Source organism: Chanodichthys erythropterus, chromosome 3, assembly GCF_024489055.1.
Source record: "Chanodichthys erythropterus isolate Z2021 chromosome 3, ASM2448905v1, whole genome shotgun sequence".
NCBI lineage: Eukaryota > Metazoa > Chordata > Actinopteri > Cypriniformes > Xenocyprididae > Chanodichthys > Chanodichthys erythropterus.
The window spans coordinates 27960003-27981741 of record NC_090223.1 but is presented as its reverse complement, the minus strand read 5'-3'; the positions used below and the strand labels follow the sequence as shown (position 1 = coordinate 27981741).

At 37.1% G+C, this 21739-nt stretch overlaps 2 protein-coding genes across 3 annotated transcripts in view; one reads left to right on the top strand and one right to left on the bottom strand.

Moving 5' to 3' along the window:
• Positions 1-3089, top strand: part of ppp1r9ba (protein phosphatase 1, regulatory subunit 9Ba) — a 46942-nt gene extending 43853 nt beyond the window's left edge. For both annotated transcript variants that reach the window (XM_067372754.1, XM_067372762.1), the window contains exon 11: positions 1377-3089. In XM_067372754.1, the coding sequence (XP_067228855.1) occupies positions 1377-1430 (54 nt within the window). In that variant the 3' untranslated portion in view covers positions 1431-3089. The remainder of the gene's footprint in view (positions 1-1376) is intronic.
• Positions 3090-3212: 123 nt separating this feature from the next.
• The window catches only part of rapgefl1 (Rap guanine nucleotide exchange factor (GEF)-like 1), a 55620-nt gene continuing 37093 nt past the window's right edge, over positions 3213-21739 (bottom strand). The window contains exons 13-15 of the mRNA XM_067381629.1: positions 20214-20278; positions 15949-16003; positions 3213-10291 (exon numbers count right to left, since the gene is read on the bottom strand). Of these exons, the coding sequence (XP_067237730.1) occupies positions 10167-10291; positions 15949-16003; positions 20214-20278 (245 nt within the window). The 3' untranslated portion in view covers positions 3213-10166. The remainder of the gene's footprint in view (positions 10292-15948; positions 16004-20213; positions 20279-21739) is intronic.

The following is a 21739-nucleotide window of genomic DNA, read 5'->3' as shown; positions in this document are numbered from 1 at the left end:
AGCCTGGCAGAAGAGAACATAAAAACGTAATTAAATAAGTACAGTGTGACATAAAATGTGATTTGTAATTTCAATTAAAAACAAAAAACAAAACGTTATTCATTTTAAGTTGAATCGAGTTTTAATCATACCATAACCACTAAAAAAATATCAGGCAAAAATATGACATGACTGTAGGACTGAAGGGGCTCGCACAGCAGCAAAAAAAAAAAGCGTTAGAATTTGAAAGACTTGTAGTGGCGCCGAGCTTCGCGTCCGGTGTGTAGGCGGAGATTTGTCTCCTAGTAGCTACGACTCTACTGAGAAGTAAAGAGAGTAAGCGCCAGAGACTCCAGCTGTTCTAGCAAGTTGGTGTTATTCTATTTATTATAGAATGCGTTTATAACATTTGTTTATAACGTCATCTTATTTTAATCCTGACTTTTAAAAAAATGTTTGTGTAAAGTTTGAACCAGTTCTGATGGCGTCGGCCCAGTGCAAAATCATAATACATTTTTCTTATTTGCTAATAGTGATATAATTAGTAATACTAATCACTATATTTTATAGGCAAAATTTAATTATATCGATACCAAATGCCCACTGACACTCACGCTATGTGCCCCCCCGGGCAGCAGGGGTAGCCCGCCCTGCTAAAATGTCCTGGCGCCGGGACTGTTTGACATCACAGGAATAAATTACATATTAAAATAGATTAAGAGAAAAATTACATTTTAAAGGGATAGTTCACCCAATTATCCCATGATTTACTCACCCTCAAGCCATTCTAGTTGTATATGACTATCTTCTTTCAGACACAATCAGAGATATATCAAAAAAATATCCTGGCTCTTCCAAGCTTTATAATGGTAGTGAATTGGGCTGTGAGGTGTTGAAGCCCGAAAAAATGCATCCATCCATCATAAAAATAATCCATACGGCTCCAGGGGGTTAATAAAGGCCTTCTGAAGTGAAGCAATGGGTTTTTGTAAGAAATATATCTATATATAAAAGGCCTATATTAACCCTGTGTGGAGCTGTGTGGAATATTTTTATGATGGATGGATGCATTAATTTTTTGGGGCTTCAAAATCTCACCCCCCATTCACTACCATTATAAAGCTTGGAAGAGCCAGGATATTTTTAAATATATCTCAGATTGTCTTTGTTTGAAAGAAGATTGGCTTAAGGGTGGGTACTGTAAATCATGGGATCATTTTCGTTTTTTGGGTGAACTATCCCTTTAAATTGTAATAATATTTCACAATATTACTGTATTTTTGATCAAATAAATGCAGACTTTGAACAGTATTTAAATAATTTACTAATAAAAGCATCTGCCACATCTATAAAAATGTAAATTAAGTGGCCTGAACTCCAATGTGTTTCCATCTCAGATTACTGACTTGGAGTCAAAGGTTGGCGCTCTGAAGAGCTTGGAGCCTTCGTAAGCCCTCCACTGTGGAATTGACGGAGAGAACGACAGAAACGCCTTCAACTCCGCCCACTCTACCCTCCGACCACATTTTTCCTCCATGACCTGAAGAACCTGAAGAACTACAGGAAACATGCTGAGGGGATGTTACCGGGGACAAAGAGGGGACAAAAACACTGTACCAGATGCCTGAGGGACGTCTAGCCATCAGGAGGCCCTTTTTATAGTCATTTATTCATATTCTCCTTGTTTCTTTTTAAGCGCCCTTAAAGGTATTATGAGCCTCTCTGCTCTCGGCAGGAATGTAGAACCTCTTCGTTAATAAATGTTCACTCACGTGCTTGCAGGAGAAGAACGAAACAGTTGCCGGACAAATACAGCACGGATGCCCACACGCACCCTCAATAAGTGTAGGATTGGAGCGAGGGGCGGCCTGTATAGCAGTGACTGACAAGAGGACTGTTTGTATATATTCTGGCATATATTTAAATATTAAAATCGCTTAAGCAATGTGCTGGGGGGAGGAGATGGGGAAAGGGCTTTTTCACATCTAGGCAAATAATACAGTCAAAGTCCATTTTTGCATGGCAAAAGAGATGGTATCAAGTTTGTTTGTTTTTTTCTTTTTAGGGCAAAATTGGAAAACAGGGTGTGAAAAGTGTAATCTTGACATTTAGAGTTAGCATTCAGGAGCTTCTCATATTTGCTTTCTGTGTAAAAGATATGGTTATGGAAGTGTAGAATGAATAGGGACTTATGGGTAATGGTTTCTTCACAGGAGAAACATCACCCTGTGCTTAAACTCCAGTGCTTGTGGTTAGTTAGAGCAGTGTTTATGTGCACTGCACAGTGTGCCTCGGTCAGCCCTGCAATGTCTTCTGACTCTGTAATGTGACAGTGTAAGAATTCTGAATCAATCAGAAATATGGCCTTGTTGAATTGCTATACAAAACCTTTCACCAGCCCTCTCTGTTTAAAGCAGACTCTTAGTGTGCTTACTCCAATGTATATTGGTCTCCAGGGACCACGGTAAGTGCACTTGGACTGCACTACAGAGAGTCCTGGAGAATCCTAAAGTTTTATGTCTCTGTTGGCTTTCATTCTCTTCTGTCCTGCTGGACGTGAATTGATTCAGTATTATCGTTCCATATACATTGATGTGGAATATCCCTTTAGTTGTTTTGTGGTGTTATAAGCCACTTTTGTCCTTTTTTTTTTTTTTGTCTTAAATGTGTGTTCTTTTTAATTGTACTCCTGGGAAAACTGGAATTTTGAAAGCAATTGTAGGAATTTGAGGCTTTAATGGTCTCAGTTTAGTGTGTTAGAAATATTGAGCCTCATTCATAAGACACAAGCGTAATTTATGTGTAAAATCTTTGTAACCCCATTCTTATGTAAATTCTTGCATCCAATTCAGTGCGTCAATTAATGTAAGCGCTGGTTCACACAGAACACGTTTTGCATTCTATAGTGCTGCTTTTTTGTTATTTGTCTGTAAGAAAATAACGTTCTGGTCCGTCTCGCTTCTCCGCTGCTGCTCCATACACAAGTGACCCGTTTTTAAAGGGTTAGTTCACCCAAAAATTAAATTTCTGTCATTAAGTACTCACCCTCATGTCGTTCCAAACCCGTAAGACCTTCGTTCATCTTAGGAACACAAATTAAGATATTTTTGATGAAATCTGAGGGTATCTGATCCACACATAGGCAGCAACAACATTGCACCATTTGAGGTCCAGAAAGGTAATAAAGACATCGTTAAAACAGTCGACTTGACTATAGTGGTTCAAACTTAATATTACGAAGCGACGAGAATACTTTTTGTGCAAAAAAAAAAAAAAAAAAAAAATCAACAAATTTTCGTTGCAGAGCTTCAGTGTTTATGTCCGAATGACGGCTCAGTATTGGCTCTTCAACGAAAATAGCATAGCAGTATGACAAGGGGACAGACGAATTTGTTGAATCAAGTTAATTTTGTTTTGTTTTTGCGCACAAAAAGTATTCTCGTCGCTTCATAATATTAAGGTTGAACCACTGTAGTCACGTCGACTGTTTTAACAACGTCTTTAGTACCTTTCTGGACCTCAAATGGTGCTGCCTATGTGTGGACCAGATACCCTTGGATTTCACCAAAAATATCTTAAATTGTGTTCTGAAGACAAACGAAGGTCTTACGGGTGTGGAACGACATGAGGGTGAGTAATTAAGAACCTGTCAAACGTCTCGAGACTCTGCGTTCTTTTCTTTTTTAAATGCATTCGAAAGCTTGCCTCGCTGCCCTATTAGGCAATGACTTTGCAGGCAGAGTTTGCACATGAAGGTACCTCACAATGTAGGACAGACTACAACAGGGGTGTCCAATCCTGCTCCTGGAGGGCCACTGTCCTGCAGAGTTTAGCTCCAACCGCAATTAAACACACCTGAACCAGCTAATCAAGGTTTAAACCTCCAGGCAGGTGTGTTGTGGTAAGTTGGAGCTAAACTCTCCAGGACAGTGGCCCTCCAGTACCCCTGTACTACAACAAAATAGAGCTTTGAGAAAATTACTACAATGCAAATTTTCTTGAATGGAACACACAGGATTTTGGTACATCATAGGAAGTGAAGGATACATCTATGCTGCCTTCAATCGATCAGATGAAGATATCAGTCAGGATGTGACGAGCATTGGATTAGGACGTGCCTTGTTGACTTCTTACCTCCGGGTGTTTTTCAGCTTTCGGACGCAGCCTTACCGCTCATGTTTTAAACTGAAGAACGTCTTCTGTGTGAACAGCTCTTAAAAATCAAATAATTACCTGAGTGCTGTGAAGCGCAGATTATAGTTCGGTCGGATAGCTGTGGCCTGTTCTCTTCACTGTTGGGCCTCTCACATCAACCATATAAATTAAAGAGAATTGAGTTTGTTTTTCAAATGTCGGAAAACTCAGTGCAGTATTGAAACCCCTCAGGAGTAGCTATTGGAGTTCTTCCATTCCCCCCGCCCCGCAAAAGTATTTACGCGTTTAGCTTTTTATGTGATTGTTTATTTTCATATAGTTTTAATACATTTTTTAAATATTACAAGCCATTTTACATTGGTTAAAAATGAGCATCAGGGTAACACTGAACAGAGTTTTGTAAAACGATGCAACGAACAGCCTATTCTAGAAATCTTATTCCGCGGGCAAGTCTAAAATATGTTGTACATCAGTCATCCTAAACCGAAATAAGACTTGAGATGACTTTCTTTGCCAATAGTCACCTAAAGCAAGCGAGGACAAGCACTGACTGGAAACGATAATTCTCGCTCCATCAATTATGGGACTATTATCTGAGTTTTACTGCTCTTAATTCGCTGACTTTTTAACCCTTTCTTGAAACTTAAGTGTTATCTGGCAACCAAGTGCAGAACATATTTGAGGAATTGAATTGAAAGGATTATACAATGATTGACGCTGCGGTAAATGTATATAGATCTCAAAAATAGACCCATTTTGAGGGCTTTTTTTTTTTTCTTTTATTTGCACAATGTCAAGGAAACCGTGATTTCCCATCCGTAAGGAAGCCCACTGGGTTGACAAGGACCTAGGATATTCGAACAAAACGGTCATATTTGCTGTGTACAGTTCTGTTTACTGTGAGCATCTGTTTGCTGGGATTTATTATTGTAATGTGCTGGCTAGTACACGATGAGCTTACGTGTATGGATGTCCAGACGGTAGCACAATTCAGAGAGAGACATGGAAACATTTATTTCCCCCGTGCATTACACTGTAGAAACAAGCAAACTGAGTTATGAAGGAAACGGTCGACTTTGAATCTTATTAACGCTTTTAAATTTCACACTTTAGCTTAGCTTAGCTGCTGCCTTTTAATGAAAGGAATTTGCTTCCATGTACAGGAAAGAGCTCTGTGTTTCTCTCCTCAGTTGCTGGTGTAATAGTTGGTTCCTCTTTATTTTTGGTGTCTACAAGTGTATTTAAATCGAAATCTAATAATAAAACGAGTACGGAATAACATGTTTAAAGATGTTACGTTTTGTTGTCGTTAAACATGCATCAACTTAATTTTGAAGCAAGCTGGTTTATGCTGGTCCAGCTGGTCATGAGCTGGTTTAAGATGGTCAAGTGCTGGTCCTGAGCTGGAGCAAATGCTTAGTACCAGCACTTGACCATCTTAAACCAGCTCATGACCAGCTTCCATGCTTCAAAACATACCTAACCAGCATATGGTTGTTTTTTCAACAGGGCTTGGAACTATATTTGAGAAAAAATGCAACAACTTGTAATTTGATTGTAATTTTCATAATTATGACATTAGCACATTTGTCTGACACCTAACATAAAGCAGGAACACCATTGATTTTTATAGTTGTTTTATGAACTCGACTCCATTTTCTCTGTACTGTTTTATTTCCTTTTTACCCCTGCCATGTAAATTGCTACCACATGATCGAGAGGAAGATGTTCTCCGTTTGAAAAAGCGTCATCATGTTCAATAATTGCATAAGTACTGTCATAATAAAATGCAGAAATGTGCTGAGCAACAGCAATTTTGTCTGTTTTGAAAGTCAGTGTGCGAACAGGTTTGACATTGTTGAGTAGGTGATTTTCTATGACGTTTTTTGGAGTTGAAATGTGTCATTTCTTTGACATTTTAGTTTGCACTGAGCGATATGGCAAAATATGACTGGTTCATACAAAAATACAGAATACCACAGGGGGCCGTGCATTATTATTTTTCTGTCTATCATAAAAACAAGACAGGGAAAGAATAATGTGTTCCCTCTGTGGATATCAGTAGGCTATGTTTGGAATGTTTATGTTTATTCCATTTGGGGCTGTAACAACTGACAGGGAACGTTCTGAGAACCTTGGCTAATGTTCTGGTTCTCTCAAAGTTCTGAGAAGCAAACGTTCTTCCAGAAACATTAGTAGGTCTAGAATGTTTGTTCAAAGTTATTAGGTTTTTAATAACGTCACAAAAACGATATTCCCACTCACACATCGTTCATGGAACGTTTCTCTCTGCTCAACATTTCAGCTGGACGCTCACCTAATGCTTTTTAATGTTACAGATGATTTCGAGAACATCCAAAAGTAACATTACCACTATGTTAGCAAAATTATTAAACTGAATATTCAAAAATGGCGTTTTCATAACTTAATGAACATTAGTAAATCATTCTTGGAACATACTTTTGTTAGGTTTTCTTACTGTCACAGAAATTAGGCCTACTCAATTTTTTATGGATTTTATTTGAGGAAAAACGTGGCGTTCATTGTTATTGTGAAGAAACCCCGCTTTGAGTAGCGATGACCCAAAAATGAAAACTCTGCCATCATTTATTCACTCTCAAGTTTTTCCAAATCAGCTGAACACAAAAGAAGATATTTTGACAAATATTTTTTTCCATACTATGGAAGTCAGTGGGGTCCATCAACTATTTGATTACTCATAATCTTCAAAATATCTATTTTTGTGTTCAGCAGAAGAAATAAACTCATACAGGTTTGGAAGAACTTGAGAGTGAGTAAATGATGACAGAGTTTTAATTTTTGGGTGAACTATCCTTTTAAGAGCTCTCTAATTGATTCAGTGGGAGCAAGTCTTTAGTTTAAAAAAAAATCACTGAACTGGTATTGCCCGACTCAAAATGAACCGAGGGTACTAATATGATCCTTTAAGTTTGAGAGTGCTAATTCATAATAATGTCAAGGTTTGAGAATCATAATTTTGAAATCCCTGACATTTTGTCGCCCAGAAAGCTTTGTGGTTTTAAAGGTGCCCTAGAACTTTTTTTAAAAAGATGTAATATAAGTCTAAGGTGTCCCCTGAATGTGTCTGTTAAGTTTCAGCTCAAAATACCCCATAGTTTTTTTAACTGCCTATTTTGGGGCATCATTAGAAACAGCCGATTTCAGGTTGTGGCCCCTTTAAATCGTGCGCTCTCTGCCCCAAGAGCTTGCGCTTGCCTTAAACAGCATTAAAAAAAGTTTACACAGCTAATATAACCCTCAAAACGGATCTTTACAAAGTGTTCGTCATGCATACTGAATGCATGTGTCGGATTATGTGAGTATAGTATTTATTTGGGTGTTTACATTTGATATTGAATGAGTTTGAGGCTGTGCTTCGTGGCTAAAGCTAACATTACACACTGTTGGAGAGATTTATAAAGAATGAAGTTGTGTTTATGCATTATACAGACTGCAAGTGTTTAAAAATGAAAATAGCGACGGCTCTTGTCTCTGTGAATACAGTAAGAAACGATGGTAACTTTAACCACATTTAACAGTACATTAGCAACATGCTAACAAAACATTTAGAAAGACAATTTACAAATATCACTAAAAATATCATGTAATCATGGATCATGTCAGTTATTATTGCTCCATCTGCCATTTTTCGCTGTTGTTCTTGCTTGCTTACCTAGTCTGATGATTCAGCTGTGCACAGATCCAGACGTTAATACTGGCTTGTCTAATGCCTTGAACATGAGGTGGTATATGCAAATATTGTGGGCGTACATATTAATGATCCCTACTGTTACGTAACAGTCGGTGTTATGTTGAGATTCGCCTGTTCTTCGGAGTTCTTTTAAACAAATGAGATTTACATAAGAAGGAGGAAACAATGGAGTTTGAAACTCAGCGTATGTCTTTTCCATGTACTGAACTCTTGTTATTCAACTATGCCAAGATAAATTAAATTTTTAATTCTAGGGCACCTTTAAGCAATATAAGATTCAACACCATTATTGCACCACATAAACACTGAGGCAGAGCGTATCGAGTGCTCATCACAAGAGGCTTTATTTTAGATGCATCTTTGACTCATGTCAATAAAAGGGGGCGGGGTAGAATTGCCTGCCCCGCCCTCCGTGTCTTTCATTGGACATGTCTGAGTTTCAGAGAATCGCACTGTAAACACGGACTTCTGTACAAAACCAAAAACAACAATAGAATACCCGCTTTAAAAAGATCAAATAAAAACAAAATGAGAAACTTTTACCAAATAAAAACAGCAAAATCCAACTAAACCAACTACATGCTGTACAATTCATCCATTGCAGACAGACAATGCAAAAAAACTATGCAACCAAAACAGAGGATATGTACAAGTCATCTGTAATGGATAAGAAATGATATCAAACCGAAACAACAAAACCAGTAAATATGCTATACAATTCTTTCATCGCAAACCACAGACTCTGTCTGGGTTGTCTCCTTTTAAACTGTACACATACTTTTTTTCTTAGATTTACAAAACAAATATTCTTCTTGAGAGTCCATCTCATAGCTCTTACATAAAATAGAATCATATTCATATTTATTTTGCTATTTACATGACATATGTACAGTGCAGCCTTACAGGCCGTCCCTTATATGACCTCAGGAGGAGATCCTGAGAGAGTCCAATCCAAGACTAGTCATCCCGTACAGAGGCCTGCTCAGAGCCCATTTTGACTTACTAGATTGGGGTCGTTCAGGAGTAAACTTGGGTGCAAATAAACACTTTTCCAGTCATGAGAATTAACTTTACCGTTGGCCCTTTCAACATAACACAAGGGCATACTGAAAACAAGTGCTTGACCAAGTAAAGCTCGACTAGAAACGAAGCTGGGCCATCAGGAACTATATTAACAGCATATTAACTATATTAACATAACGCGTTATGAGTGGTTCTGTCCAAACGTAAGATAAAATACTGCATTTGGTCTTTTTTTCATTTTGGTCTGGTACTATTTAAGTTAAATTTGGCTTAAAAACTAAAAAAAATATCAGTATTTTTGCTTGTTTTTCAGAACTAATATCTTAACACTGAAACAAATTTGATTTGAGAAACAAAATTGCATAATAAAATTTGTTTTCAGAGTATACACAGTAGTCTTTATACTCATCAGTACAAATCTAACAAAATGTAGTGTTATTTATATAGAATATTTAAAATCTATATTAAATATATTAGAATTATTATATGTTTAAATATTAAATTATTATTATGCAGTTTTGTTTCAAGAAAATAATTTTTCTTGAAAAAACAAGACCGAAATATTGATATAATGTATTTTTTTTTGCAGTAAACGAGTTCCTGTACATTCATTGTAATGTCCAGTTAAAGTGAATTTCTTCTAGATTATGACTTCATCGTTTACATTATTCAGGTTATTTATGAAAGCATCCTGCACGTTGGAGCTGGTCTTGGATTCGGGACTCATTTGATGGCTGGGGATCCATATTGTTCAGAACACTAAGATCTAACGACTGCATCCAAGTTACACACAGGGTTGCAGTAAGTGCCAGTGTTGGCAGGGGAAGAGGGAAGACCAGAGGTCAGAGTTCAAGAGGTCAGATTGTCTCATGTATTTTAGGGTAATGAATGGCCAAAATGCAGTCTGTTTCTCTGAAGGCCCAGATGAAAAGTTGTACGCATTAAGCTTATTCCGGTTTGGTTCAGTTCAACTGATGGCAGTGCAATCAGGACAGGTTTCCCTTCAGTCGTGAACAGCGAAGAAAATAAAGTTAGAAATGAATCCAGATCTCTACGCGTGGTCATAATAAACATCGACACAGAATCACTCAAAGCACAATTCACACCATTTTCATGAACAAATGTCCTCGTTCAATGATTCGGAGGCGGAGCCTGAGATGATTGACAGCCCATCTGGGTTAATCTGCGACAATGGAGAATGAAGGGTTGGGTGTCTGGGTTTATTGAGGGGAACAAGAGGTTTTGTAGATATGGCTTGTAGGTACGCTTGGTCCCTTCACATGTCTTTTGGCTCCAGCTTGCTGGACATCTCAAAAAGCAGGTTCTGATTGTCGATGACCTGCAGCTGCCGAACATACGCTTTCGTCTGGAGGTGAGACGGGGACGGCTCGGCCTCCATCGCTGTGAGAAAGAAAGAAAGAAAAAGAAATCAATTAAAGGCACAGGAAGAAAGAAATCCAAAGAAAAAGTCATCAAATCTGGAGGTCAAAAGTTGGGTGAATGAAGTCTCTTATGCTCACCAAGGCAAAAAACTGTAAAATTGTTAAATATTTTTACAGTTTCAGATAACCGTTTTCAATTTGAATATATTTTAATATGTCATTTTTCTGTGATGTCAAAGTTGAATTTTCAGTGTCACATGATCCTTCAGAAATCATTCTAATATGATGATTTGATGCTCTATTATTGGTGCTCCGTTAATAATAATGGTTCTTATTATTGTCAATCGACATTTTAAACCATATTTAGACATATTTTGAGAACAAAGTAGTAAACAGCATCAACCTGCTCTATTGCAAAACATCTTTTGTGTTCCACTGAAGAAATGATCTGTATTGATTATGGGGTGATACTGTGGCTGGTCACATGGTGGCGTGGTAGAGCCGAGATACCGGCGTGCACGTGCTCACAAACGTTCATGTCCAGCTGACCTGACTTTACACACAGCAGCATCCGTTGCTAAGCCACACTTTTCAAAAAGAAAGTGAGCGGAAAAAAAGACCGCAAGAACAGAGAGCGAGAGAGAGAGAGAGAGAGAGAGAGAGAGAAAGGAAAGCAGCTCTTTCAGTAGCTATGAATAGCTGCACGTCGCCCTCTCTGCTCTCTAGAAGAAAACGGTCACTCCACCTATACATCGAAGTCTACAGAAGGCATTTCCTACAGAATATGTGCCAAAATTTAGAAAGAAATTATTTTTTAATATGTGTATTAGCATAAATGTCTACATATTACTATTTTACTGTATTTTTAATCAAATAAATGCAGCCTTTGTCAGTATAAGAGACCTCTTTAAAAAGCATTTTGAACAGTAGTATACATTAAACATGCTTAGGATGTTCAAATATATTTTAGTAGACAAAAATATTGACTAACAAGATAAATTTAGCAATATCTTGGAAAACTTTTTCATAGCTCAGGAGATTTAATCATGTTTAATTTAAGTTTTCTCAGACGTTTACTAAAGGAACTTGATATAAACACAAATAAAATGTAGATATCAGACCCAAGATAATTTGGTCTTGGACAATTTTATACAGAGTTCCAAATTGAAATTGAATATCTCAATGTCTTGGAGCAACATTTGAGATTCTGAAATGATTTCCTTGGTGATTTTTCTTCCCTAACAGTAAAAACAGATCACAGAACTGATCTGAGATCATCTGCTCTGAGCTGCAGCATCCTTCCTTTGACACGTTGACAGCAGGAGCGCATTAGAGACAATTACCGAGTCATTAAGTCTCACATCCGAGCAGCTCCCCCAAAGTTCAAACCCGCTCTAAGGGAAATGGAGTTGTGCATGGTCTTACAAATGTCAATGGCTGCAATTTGTCCATAGAAATGGATGCCCTCTGGCCTCGGCATGTCACCAAATGAGCCTCAGCCACCCTATAGAAATGTCATTGCAAATGGGGTTCGGTTTCGTGGGCGACAGATGGAATGTCACGCAACACCAGCATAAATTAACAGCGTCTGATGAAATACAATCTTAAAATGCTTTGAATGTGCAATGATGATGATGATGGGCTGCTGTTTTTGGTGCATCTAAATGGAATTCTCTGCTGTGCATAGAGAAAAATGTATTGTTTTAAAAAGAGCACCAGACTGAAAAAGTGCCGTACGCTTGGCTGGGCATCGGTCCCTCTAATGGAAATGGATGAGGGAAATCCGCTCAGGTAGACGGAGAGAGAATGAGCCCTTATAATTACAGCTCTCATTCAGAGGAAGAGACAGGAAAATAAGTGCCCTGACGCACGAGACCTGCTGCTCGACTTCAATAGGCTGACATCAGAGCCTGACAAACTGGACACATTGTACAGCAACTACAGAAGAGTACAAAGAGCTGATAAAATAATAATACTAAAATAATAGCTAAAAGGGGTTACTTATTTTCTTAGTGCTTCATTTCAAAACCGGAGCTGAGTTACAGTGCTCCTAAACTATGGTGCAACTTTAAAAAAAAAGACCCTTTAAGGTAAGTCGCTTTCCTCGGGGGCCATATTGGCAATAAATACACTTCCATTTAAAACATTGGGGGTGGTAAGATTTTTAAATGTTTTGTAAATGGAAAAAAGTATCTAATGCTCACCAGGACTGCATTTATTGGATCAAAAATACAGTAAAACAGTAATACTGTGAATTAAAAATTTCTAAGTTGAAAATGTAATTTATTCCTGTGATCAAAGCTGAATTTTCAGCATCGTTACTCCAGTCTTCAGTGTCACATGATCCTTCAGAAATCATTGTAATATGATGATTTGATGCTCAAAAACATTTATTATTATCAATGTTGAAAAAAGTTGTGCTGCTTAATATTTTTGTGAAAACTGAAACATTTTTTTTCAATCAGTCACTTTTGATCAATTTAAAGCATCCTCGCTAAATTAAAGCATTCATTTATTTTTAACTAAATATTTTTTCAGACCCCAAACTTTCGAACACTAGTATACAAGTACTTCCTATATACTTTAAAAAATCTATATCATCATTGTATAAACCTGTATAAATTTCTTAATTTTCTTGTTCTGCTGAATACAAAGGAAGATATTTGGAAGAATGTTTGTAACCAAGTAGATCTCGCCCCCCATTGACTACCATAGTATTTAGAACAACTTGAGGGGGAGTAAATGATGACAGAATTTTAAATTTTGGTTGAACTATCCCTTTAATGGATGATTATAGTACTATTTGCTAATAAAAATTCAATCACTATTATTTTTCTGAAAATAATATTTTATAGCCTCATCCAAATCTCTTTTTAAATGATAAATCATCTTTGAAGCCATTACCTCAATCACATCTGTTTGTTTTTGTGTTTGCCACTTGATGATCATAGCAATGGTGGTTTAAAATGATCTTTATAATGATACAATTATGCATGACAACCCCAAAACAAACAGTAACATGGAGAGGAAGGAAAAGAAATCTTTTGCAGGGTGTGATAGTGCAGATGCTCTTTAAAGACATGCCAGATGATGCATGAGACCAATCGAAAGCTGTGTGGGTGCGTGCAGAGTCACGACTTCTCAACCTCACAGATCGTCATGCTTACCATAGAAACCATGTTTTATTTGTATGATTGTTAAGATTTGAATCTAGGGAGTTGAGATTCTAAGGCAGTGAATCTCCTAAAATAATTAAGTAAAAAAAGCTCAAAAAAGTTCAGCACAAAAAGACGCCTGATCCATATTTTGAACACCCAATGACAGTATCAACACAAATAATGCAGGGTTATTATAGCTAATTAAAACTAAGGGTAGGTTTACACGACAACGATGTATTAAAATCGCGTTTTTTTGCGTACAGATCACAATGTTGACAAAACGATCCGCGTTCACACAGATCCACGAAAACAACTAAAAATGCTATATTCCTCTGCCAGGCCAGTAGTTGGCAATGTGAATTTATAAATCAACACTAAATGCCTATAGACTGAACACGTAATATAGTGCCCCAGGGATGACGCGTTTTTGTAGGCAAAACCCGGAAGCGAGTTAGCATTTTAGGACTTCCGGTTCCAACGCCGTAAAGTCTATGGGTTTTTTGAATGGGTTTTTGCTAAATCGCCTGAAATAAGGTCTGTGGTTAACAAAGCCTCTAAATACTTTCACGTTTTGATCTATGACATAAAACACACCAGTTATAACCCACTTGTGATTTTTTTAAACTTTTACTTCGTCTTCAAATCGGCGGTTGCTAACAAATTGCTAAAAGGGACTACTTACTTTGGCGGGGACTTTAGACGTCATCAGAACATTTGGACAGCATTTCTCATTAAAAAGTGGATAAGTATTCATACACAGCGCAGATCATAATCAGTGAGCATGTTTTTAAAGTTGTTTTCTAAATAAAGTTTGAGGAAGCTTGTTGGTGACGACGTTGATCCGCGACCAAGGTGTGCTGTAGTCCGTTTATAGCCTACTGTTAGCCTTTTATATCTGACGACTTTATTTAGGCTTCAAAATGTACAAATGTTGTGTTAACTTGTAAAGATTATCTTGATAGAAAAATCATGCAAGTGTCATAACCCTTTGTTAAACACAGAGCTTATTTTCTGCGATTTTCCAAAAGTCTATGGGAAAAATGCATAGGCTTTCAATCGAGGGAACCCATGCCCCGCTAACTTCCGGGTTGGCCTACAAAAACGCGTCATCCCTGGGGCACTCTATACGCACGCACATGACGTCACCATCTTCACAAATCCATGTTTTTGTAGTTCACACTGAGACGATAACAGTAAGGTTTTTTTTTTAAACTTGCACTTTAAAACACATTTTCTAAAGTTTGCATTTTCAGGCCCCCAAAACACCATTGTCGTGTAAATGAATGACAGTGGTGTTGTATGAACGGCCCCTTAAACCATAAATAACATTTTCGTTACTTGACATAAAAAAAAAAATGAACTTAAATAAAATAATATATAAACAAAAGTATTAATTTCTTTTATTTCAGCTAGCTACCAAAGCAACATTTCTCATTTTCATTTATTTTAAAGCTGCAGTCCGTAAGTCTTGCCTCTTTGTCGCCATCTCTGTTTGAAACCTGCAATTGCAGTTATTTGCGGAATTCTCATCTTTACATGGGTTGGGCACTGGCACGACTCCTCAGTGCGTATGAATCTAATGTTTGCTGTCAGTCACCGCACCGGTGTGAATACTGTACTGCAGAATCACAGATTGTAGTCTTGGAAGTAGAAATTGTCATCTGAACAAGTAACATGTCTGACTATTGTTGTGATGTTTAGATGGATGTCTACATTGTTCTGACTAACCGAGAAAAAAAGCATTACAATAAATCATGCTGCCAATGGTGATTAAATAAAAGGATCCGCCACCTGCAGCATCCTCACACGATATAGCCTACTATCTGGGACTTAACGACACATGACGTAATGACACAGAGATGAATGGCTGCATGCTCAAATTTCCTGCAGAAACCCACCAGTACCACTCTTATTAGAAAACATTATTACAAGCTTACCAATGTGAATCAGAGATAGTTTTGAACACTGGCTGGTTATGTACTTGCTCAAAAAATGATTTTAAAGTTAACTGCAGCTTTAAAATAACTAACACTTTGCATGACAATGATGTACTAAAAACTATTATAGTATCTCAATAATCATAAAACAACACTGCAACAATGGATGTTGTTACTCATAATGTGCATGCAAACACATGTACAACAGCAACTCGTACTGTTTGTGAGCATAAATGTTTTGAAGTGCCGTCCAGCTGTTGTATGTGTTTGTGTATACACACGCTGTGGGCATGTGCTTGTGTGTGTGTGTGTGTGTGTGTGTGTGTGTGTTTGAAGTGGTGCCCTGTGGCTCGTGGCCCCCGAGGGCTGTGCTGTCCTAAACAGATGGGCTGTGGCAGGGTGGAGCAGCAGTCTCCAAGAACTAATCCACTCAGACAGGTGTGTGTGTGTGTGTGTAAGTATGTGTGCATGTAGGTATGTTGTTATGTTGGCGGGTGGAGACATGCTCTACTTTTGCACTAATCTTATTTGACAGGCCAATGTCTGTCTGTCTGTGTGTGTGTGTGCAGAAATACACATACCTAGCTGAGTGCTCCTATACCGCCTGATGCTTCGCACCATCTCAGCCACCTTGTGCTTGGTAGAGAAAAAGAGACAGAGATTTGATTGACACTCATTCAATGGTTTATGGTAATGACAAAATAATGTTTTTGTGGCTACTAATTAGCTGTACAGGATATCTTGTATTGATCAGGGCTTCATATTGTTCATTAGATTCTTTTTAACAATCCTTTTTGTAATGTTTGGAAAACATTACTGTGCACTTACTGGCCATGTACACTGTGCAGTTTCAGGAGTGACAACCGTATTAAAATACAGGAGCGAGTCCAATAAATTATTGCTGAAATTGCATTGATTGACATCATGGTAACTATAGCAAAGTTCTAGCATCTCGTGTGGTTGGTTTCACTATTTTTGACAAAAGTAATAATACAGCGAACAAAGACTTGTTATGTTCTGCATTTTTAGGTCAACCACTGTTTAGAGAGGTGTCATGTTTTGTTTCTGTTTTAAGGCTGCTTCACAGAGCGTGCTCTTGATGTGTTGCCATGAACACTTATTCACTTACTCTCTTTTGGGCTTGTTTGGGTTTGGTTAATAAAGCAATCAATTTTATAGGGATATTGAAGTGGACAGATATGGGTCATGATATTTTGGTCTTGTTTTGAATATAAAGGATTTGAATTTATCTTTTTTTTTGTTCGCTGTTTTTCTTTCTAGCAAGATTTGGAAACACAAATGTGTCAAAGCTCATACCTCTTCCCCTTGTGATTTTCTCACACCGTACTCATACAGAAGAGAGACACATCTCTGATGTCCATTTAATGCGTCATTAACGACTAGTTGTTCAGTTCAGGTCCATACACACTGCACAGAATTTCTGTAATCACTACCTGCATTTTTCGGGAGTAAATTCGGTTGTAGAACACGGTTGTCACTCCTGTAAATTACTGAACTGTGTGTGAACAAAACTGGATTAAGCACTACAAGGTGAACTGACAACTGAATTTAACCACAGTGTGTACGTGGCCACTATATCCTCATCAGAAATCACTTCAAGTAATTGTACACAGACATAAATTCATTGAAATCATTTGCTTACATAATTTTTTTTTTTTAATAAAATGAAAACCGTTTCAGTTCTCAATTCTTAATCCTATTCTTAACCCTTGTGCGGTGTTGAAAACCCTGTAACACTTGTGATGTTCCCAGTCAAAAATGACTGGCCTGCAAAAAATTGCTTATAAATCTCTTGTTATGCTACCTTATCGCCAAATGTTGGATTCAATCTTTTTGTCAGCTTGTTTTCTTTCAATTAGGACAGGTGGTTGTATTTATTTTTGGAACTGATCTTTCGTAGGCCTTATTTATCTGAGCTTATGCAACTCAATTTTTTGAATGAAAAAGGCATTATTTGTGGATAATTTTATCAATTTTACAAAAAAATATATATATCGTCGCTGTCCGATGTAAACCACGTATGTCCATTTTGCCGATTTTGAGATTTTTCGACGGATTGAATGTCCAGGTTCATTTCCATATACAGTATGCTTCACATATGAAAATGGCCAATGAAAAGTTCTGAAATCATGTCATCTGATTTTCACGTATATCTATTTGGTGTCAAAGCTGTCAATCACGCCGCGTATCTCCCGCCCTGTGGAAGCATCTCGCCGGTCTCGTGAAGTCTCATCGAAGCTCAGCACTGGATAGCCGGATAACACTGTGAGGTTACATTGCCAAATAAACATAGCCTGGTGAGACTTTCCTTTATCGAGGTAAACGTTTCCCCCCTGACACCAGACGTACGTCTAGGAGTGACAAAATTATGGTAGGACTGTGCAAACAAAGTATCTGTCTAGCATTACCATGTCAGTGTATTGATTCATTGTCCCTTCATAGTTTGCAAGAGACATTTAATAAATTTATAATTAATATTAAATAAACTAAGCGTATTTAATAAACTAAGACGTAGGCTATTTAATAAACTGAGCGTATTCATCTGTCAATATGAAACACGACTTGGCCATTCTAATTAATGATCGGAAGAACGCGTATCAACCACCATTATTGTAAAATATGTCCATTTAAACTCAATTTTGGTCAAATGTGGATTATATCATTACACTGGCAAGAATATGGTTACATGTAAAGATGCCGTACCAAGTCTGACAACGCTACATTACAATTGCTTTTGAAATACAGTGTTTTTTTCACTTCCTGAAAAGTAACCGTTTTGGACATACGTGAGTTTCATCGGGCAGCGACGATATAAAAAATTGCACTGTTTTTTTAAGGTTTATTGGGTTTGAAATGGCTTTATTTTGGTTTTATTTATTACACAATTGTAGTGTTCCCGGTAAAAAACGACCGGCCTAATCACTCGTTTATGCTATTTTATCACCAAATATTGGATTTAATCTTTTCGTCAACTTGTTTTCTTTCAATAAGGACAGGTTTTGTATTAATTTTTTTAACTTTTTTTTTTTATTGATTGTAGACTGACCGTAGGACTCACTGATTTGAGGATAAATTTAATGTCTGTGAAAAAGAAAGCCTGTAATACTCAAAATAGTTTTGTGGCGAGCTGGGCGCGCGAGAGCCGTGAGGGAAAGGCGCCAGAGTTAATGAGCTCCACCTGCGAGGCGCACCGGCCTCGAGTCTCTCACAGAGGAGCTCCGGAAGCATAAAAGGAAGAGCGATGACAGTGAAGGACGAAAGAGGACCAGGCCTGGATATTATTTTATGTTTTATTATGTTGGTGTGACCGGCAGACGTCCGCGAGGGTCTGCTGGTATTACTTTCGTTTTGTTCTTTGTTTATTTTATTAAAAATGATTGTTTTAACGTTCGCCGGTTCCAGTCTCCTTCTTCTCGTACATACGAACTGTGTTACAAGTTTGTTTGTGTACATGAACGTGTATATGTGTGCGGATGCACAAGTATGCACGTATCCACACATGCACAGGTTCGAGGCCTTGCAAGCCCACATGTACATATGTGAACATGAACAAAGGTAGATCCTGACCATATTCTACTTCAACATGAAGCTTACTGGATACATAAACTGAGAACTCTGGTTCCTTACAGTCTGAATGCTGACTTTGATCTAAGTTGTTTTCTAGTATGAATGGGATTCTGATGGAATTAATTGTATGCACCTGTGATTGATTGTCTACTTATACCTCTCTTTACTCTGAGTGAAATCATACCTTGACAAAGGTTTTGTGCTGAAATGTTGGATAATAAAAAAAACTTTTAATAATAAAAAAGTGAGTGTGCGGTCAGATCTCATATATTATAGATTTATTTCTCTTGACATGCACCTCGGACGGATGTCTTTTTGATAACATGAACATGATGAACACGCTCCTGAGCACTAACTGTTTCTTTGATTTTTGACTCCCCCATTCATTTTCAATGGGTCGTTATTTTCAACCAATTTTAGCTCAGATGACTGAGGCCTATGATCAGTCAGTTTCAAAAATAAATACAAAACCTGTCCTAATTTAAAGAAAACAAGTTGACAAAAAGATTGAATCCAATATTTGGTGGTAAAATAGCATAAAAAGAGATAAATTCCTTTTTTTTTTTGGAGGCTGGTGATTTTTGACCGTGAACACCACAAGTGTGATTCAAAACAAATTCCCTGGTTAAACATTAAAGCAGACTAATGTGATAAACAGTGCATTTTTTTTTATATTTTATGAAAAATTTACAAAATTATCCACAAATAACATAAGCTCAGATAAAGAAAAGGAAAGAAAACAAGTTGGCAAAAAGATTTAATCCAATATTTGGTGATGATGTAGCATAATGAGAGATTTCTAAGCAATTTTTTGTAGGCTGGTCATTTTTGACCAGGAACATCACAAGTGTTACAATGTGGGGAAAAAACACAGAAAAATTACAAAAAATAAAAAAACATTCTGGGAAGTTGTTAGACTCTGGGTGAGTAAAGTCAGTAAATTTCTAGTCTGATGCAATAACATTAACTAGCATTTTTGGGTCCGGGAAAATCCTCCCCGGGTCAAAATGACCCGAACACAACATGTGAGTTAATGTAATGTAAATAATGTTGTTTTTTTATTATTATTATTTAAAAAAATTAAGAAAAGTTATCAAAAGGGTTAAGGTTAGATCTAGTCTAGAAAATGTAAATAATTATAGCTTTTTTTTTAAAACATAACAGAATTCTGTGGTATGTCCTTGTTTAGTTTGCTAGGCAAATATGTGTATGCATTAATGTTTGCACATCATTACTTCCATTATATGTGCCAACTCACCATCTTTTCAAAATTAACCAGCTCCCCATGGAAAGTCTTACAGCTCTCATGAAGGAAGGTCAGATCTGCAGAGAGAGAAAGAGAGAGAGAGAGCGTCAATGCATAATAAAGGGAACGGTTATGTAATGACATGTCATCATGCCATCACTCGCTCAGCCAGGCGTCTTCTTTCTGGCTGAGCTGAACTGAAGCTTGACGTTCACACGCAAGAAAAGAGAAAGAGAGAGAGAGAGAGAGAGAGAGAGAGAGAGAGAGAGAGAGAGAAAGCCAGCGAGAAGGAGAAGTGAACAGTCATCATGTCATGATGGGTGATCTGTCAGTACCCGGGCCAGGTCTGGTGAAAAAAGAGAGAGAGACAGGTAACATGAGAGGAAAGGAGAATGTTAGAGAGACACTACATGCTGTCAGGTTGAGTGTACTGAATACAGATGATTGAGTAAAGAGAGAGAGAGAGAGGCCGTGCACCAACATATCGACTAATAAAAGTCATTATCTGCAGGCGTACAGTTTCACACGACTGTTTGAGCCTGCAGTTCAGCGTCAGCTCACTCTCTGTCTGCACGTTTCACAACTAGTGAACTGTGCAGACTTACTATACGGTGTTTTTGTTTATAACTGAGACCAGTTTGAATTTAAGGAGGTGCATAAAACAATGTTGTTTAATACTATTTTACATTATTACTGTATGTTCGATCAAATAAATGCAGCTTTGATGAGCATAAGAGACTTCTTTTAAAAACATTTTTTAAAAATCTTACCAAACGGTAGAATATATGTTACTCCCAAACAAAGTTTTCTTTTAATCAACATCACTAATCTAATGCAGGACAATCAAAGTTTCTTAGATTGGTGTTTTGCTTTCGATTATTGGTTATTGTTGCTAAGACTGAGTTAGCATGCTTTATACTTTCTGAAATGAATAGTACATTGTATAGATGAATAGTATATTGCATTGAATAGTATATTGTAACAGTGTATTGAATAGTAACACGTTTTCAGTACGTATTTTTAGATATATAGATTTGTAATACAAGGATTACTGACAATATTTGCCAAATATACAGTATACAACCAGTTTATTGCTCAGGGACTATTGCCCACAATGCAATGGCCAAACATTTAGAAAAGTCTCGTAAAATCATTTTTAAGGTTTGTAATGCTGATCTGTCACTATGGTAAGAATAAGACGTTACTTCTCAAACATCATTCATCCAAATTTTTGTAATTTTGTCCAATGTTTTTTCTTGATTACATCTTACATCTTAATTTGATGTTCATTTTATTTTATAACAAGTTAAAATGTATAGTTATACTAAAATTTTTTTTATTTCAACCTAAAGTGTTCGTGCTGCCTTAAAATTTTAAGTTTAGTCAACTTAAAAAGCGAAGTTGTGTTAAGCAACTTGTATATCTGAGTTAAATCCGCGAAAACTATTCTGACCCTAATTTTTAAGTTGTGATAGCTAATTGCAACAATATATATATTTTTTTTTTACAGTGTAGCATGGCTTCATCTGTAGTCTGAT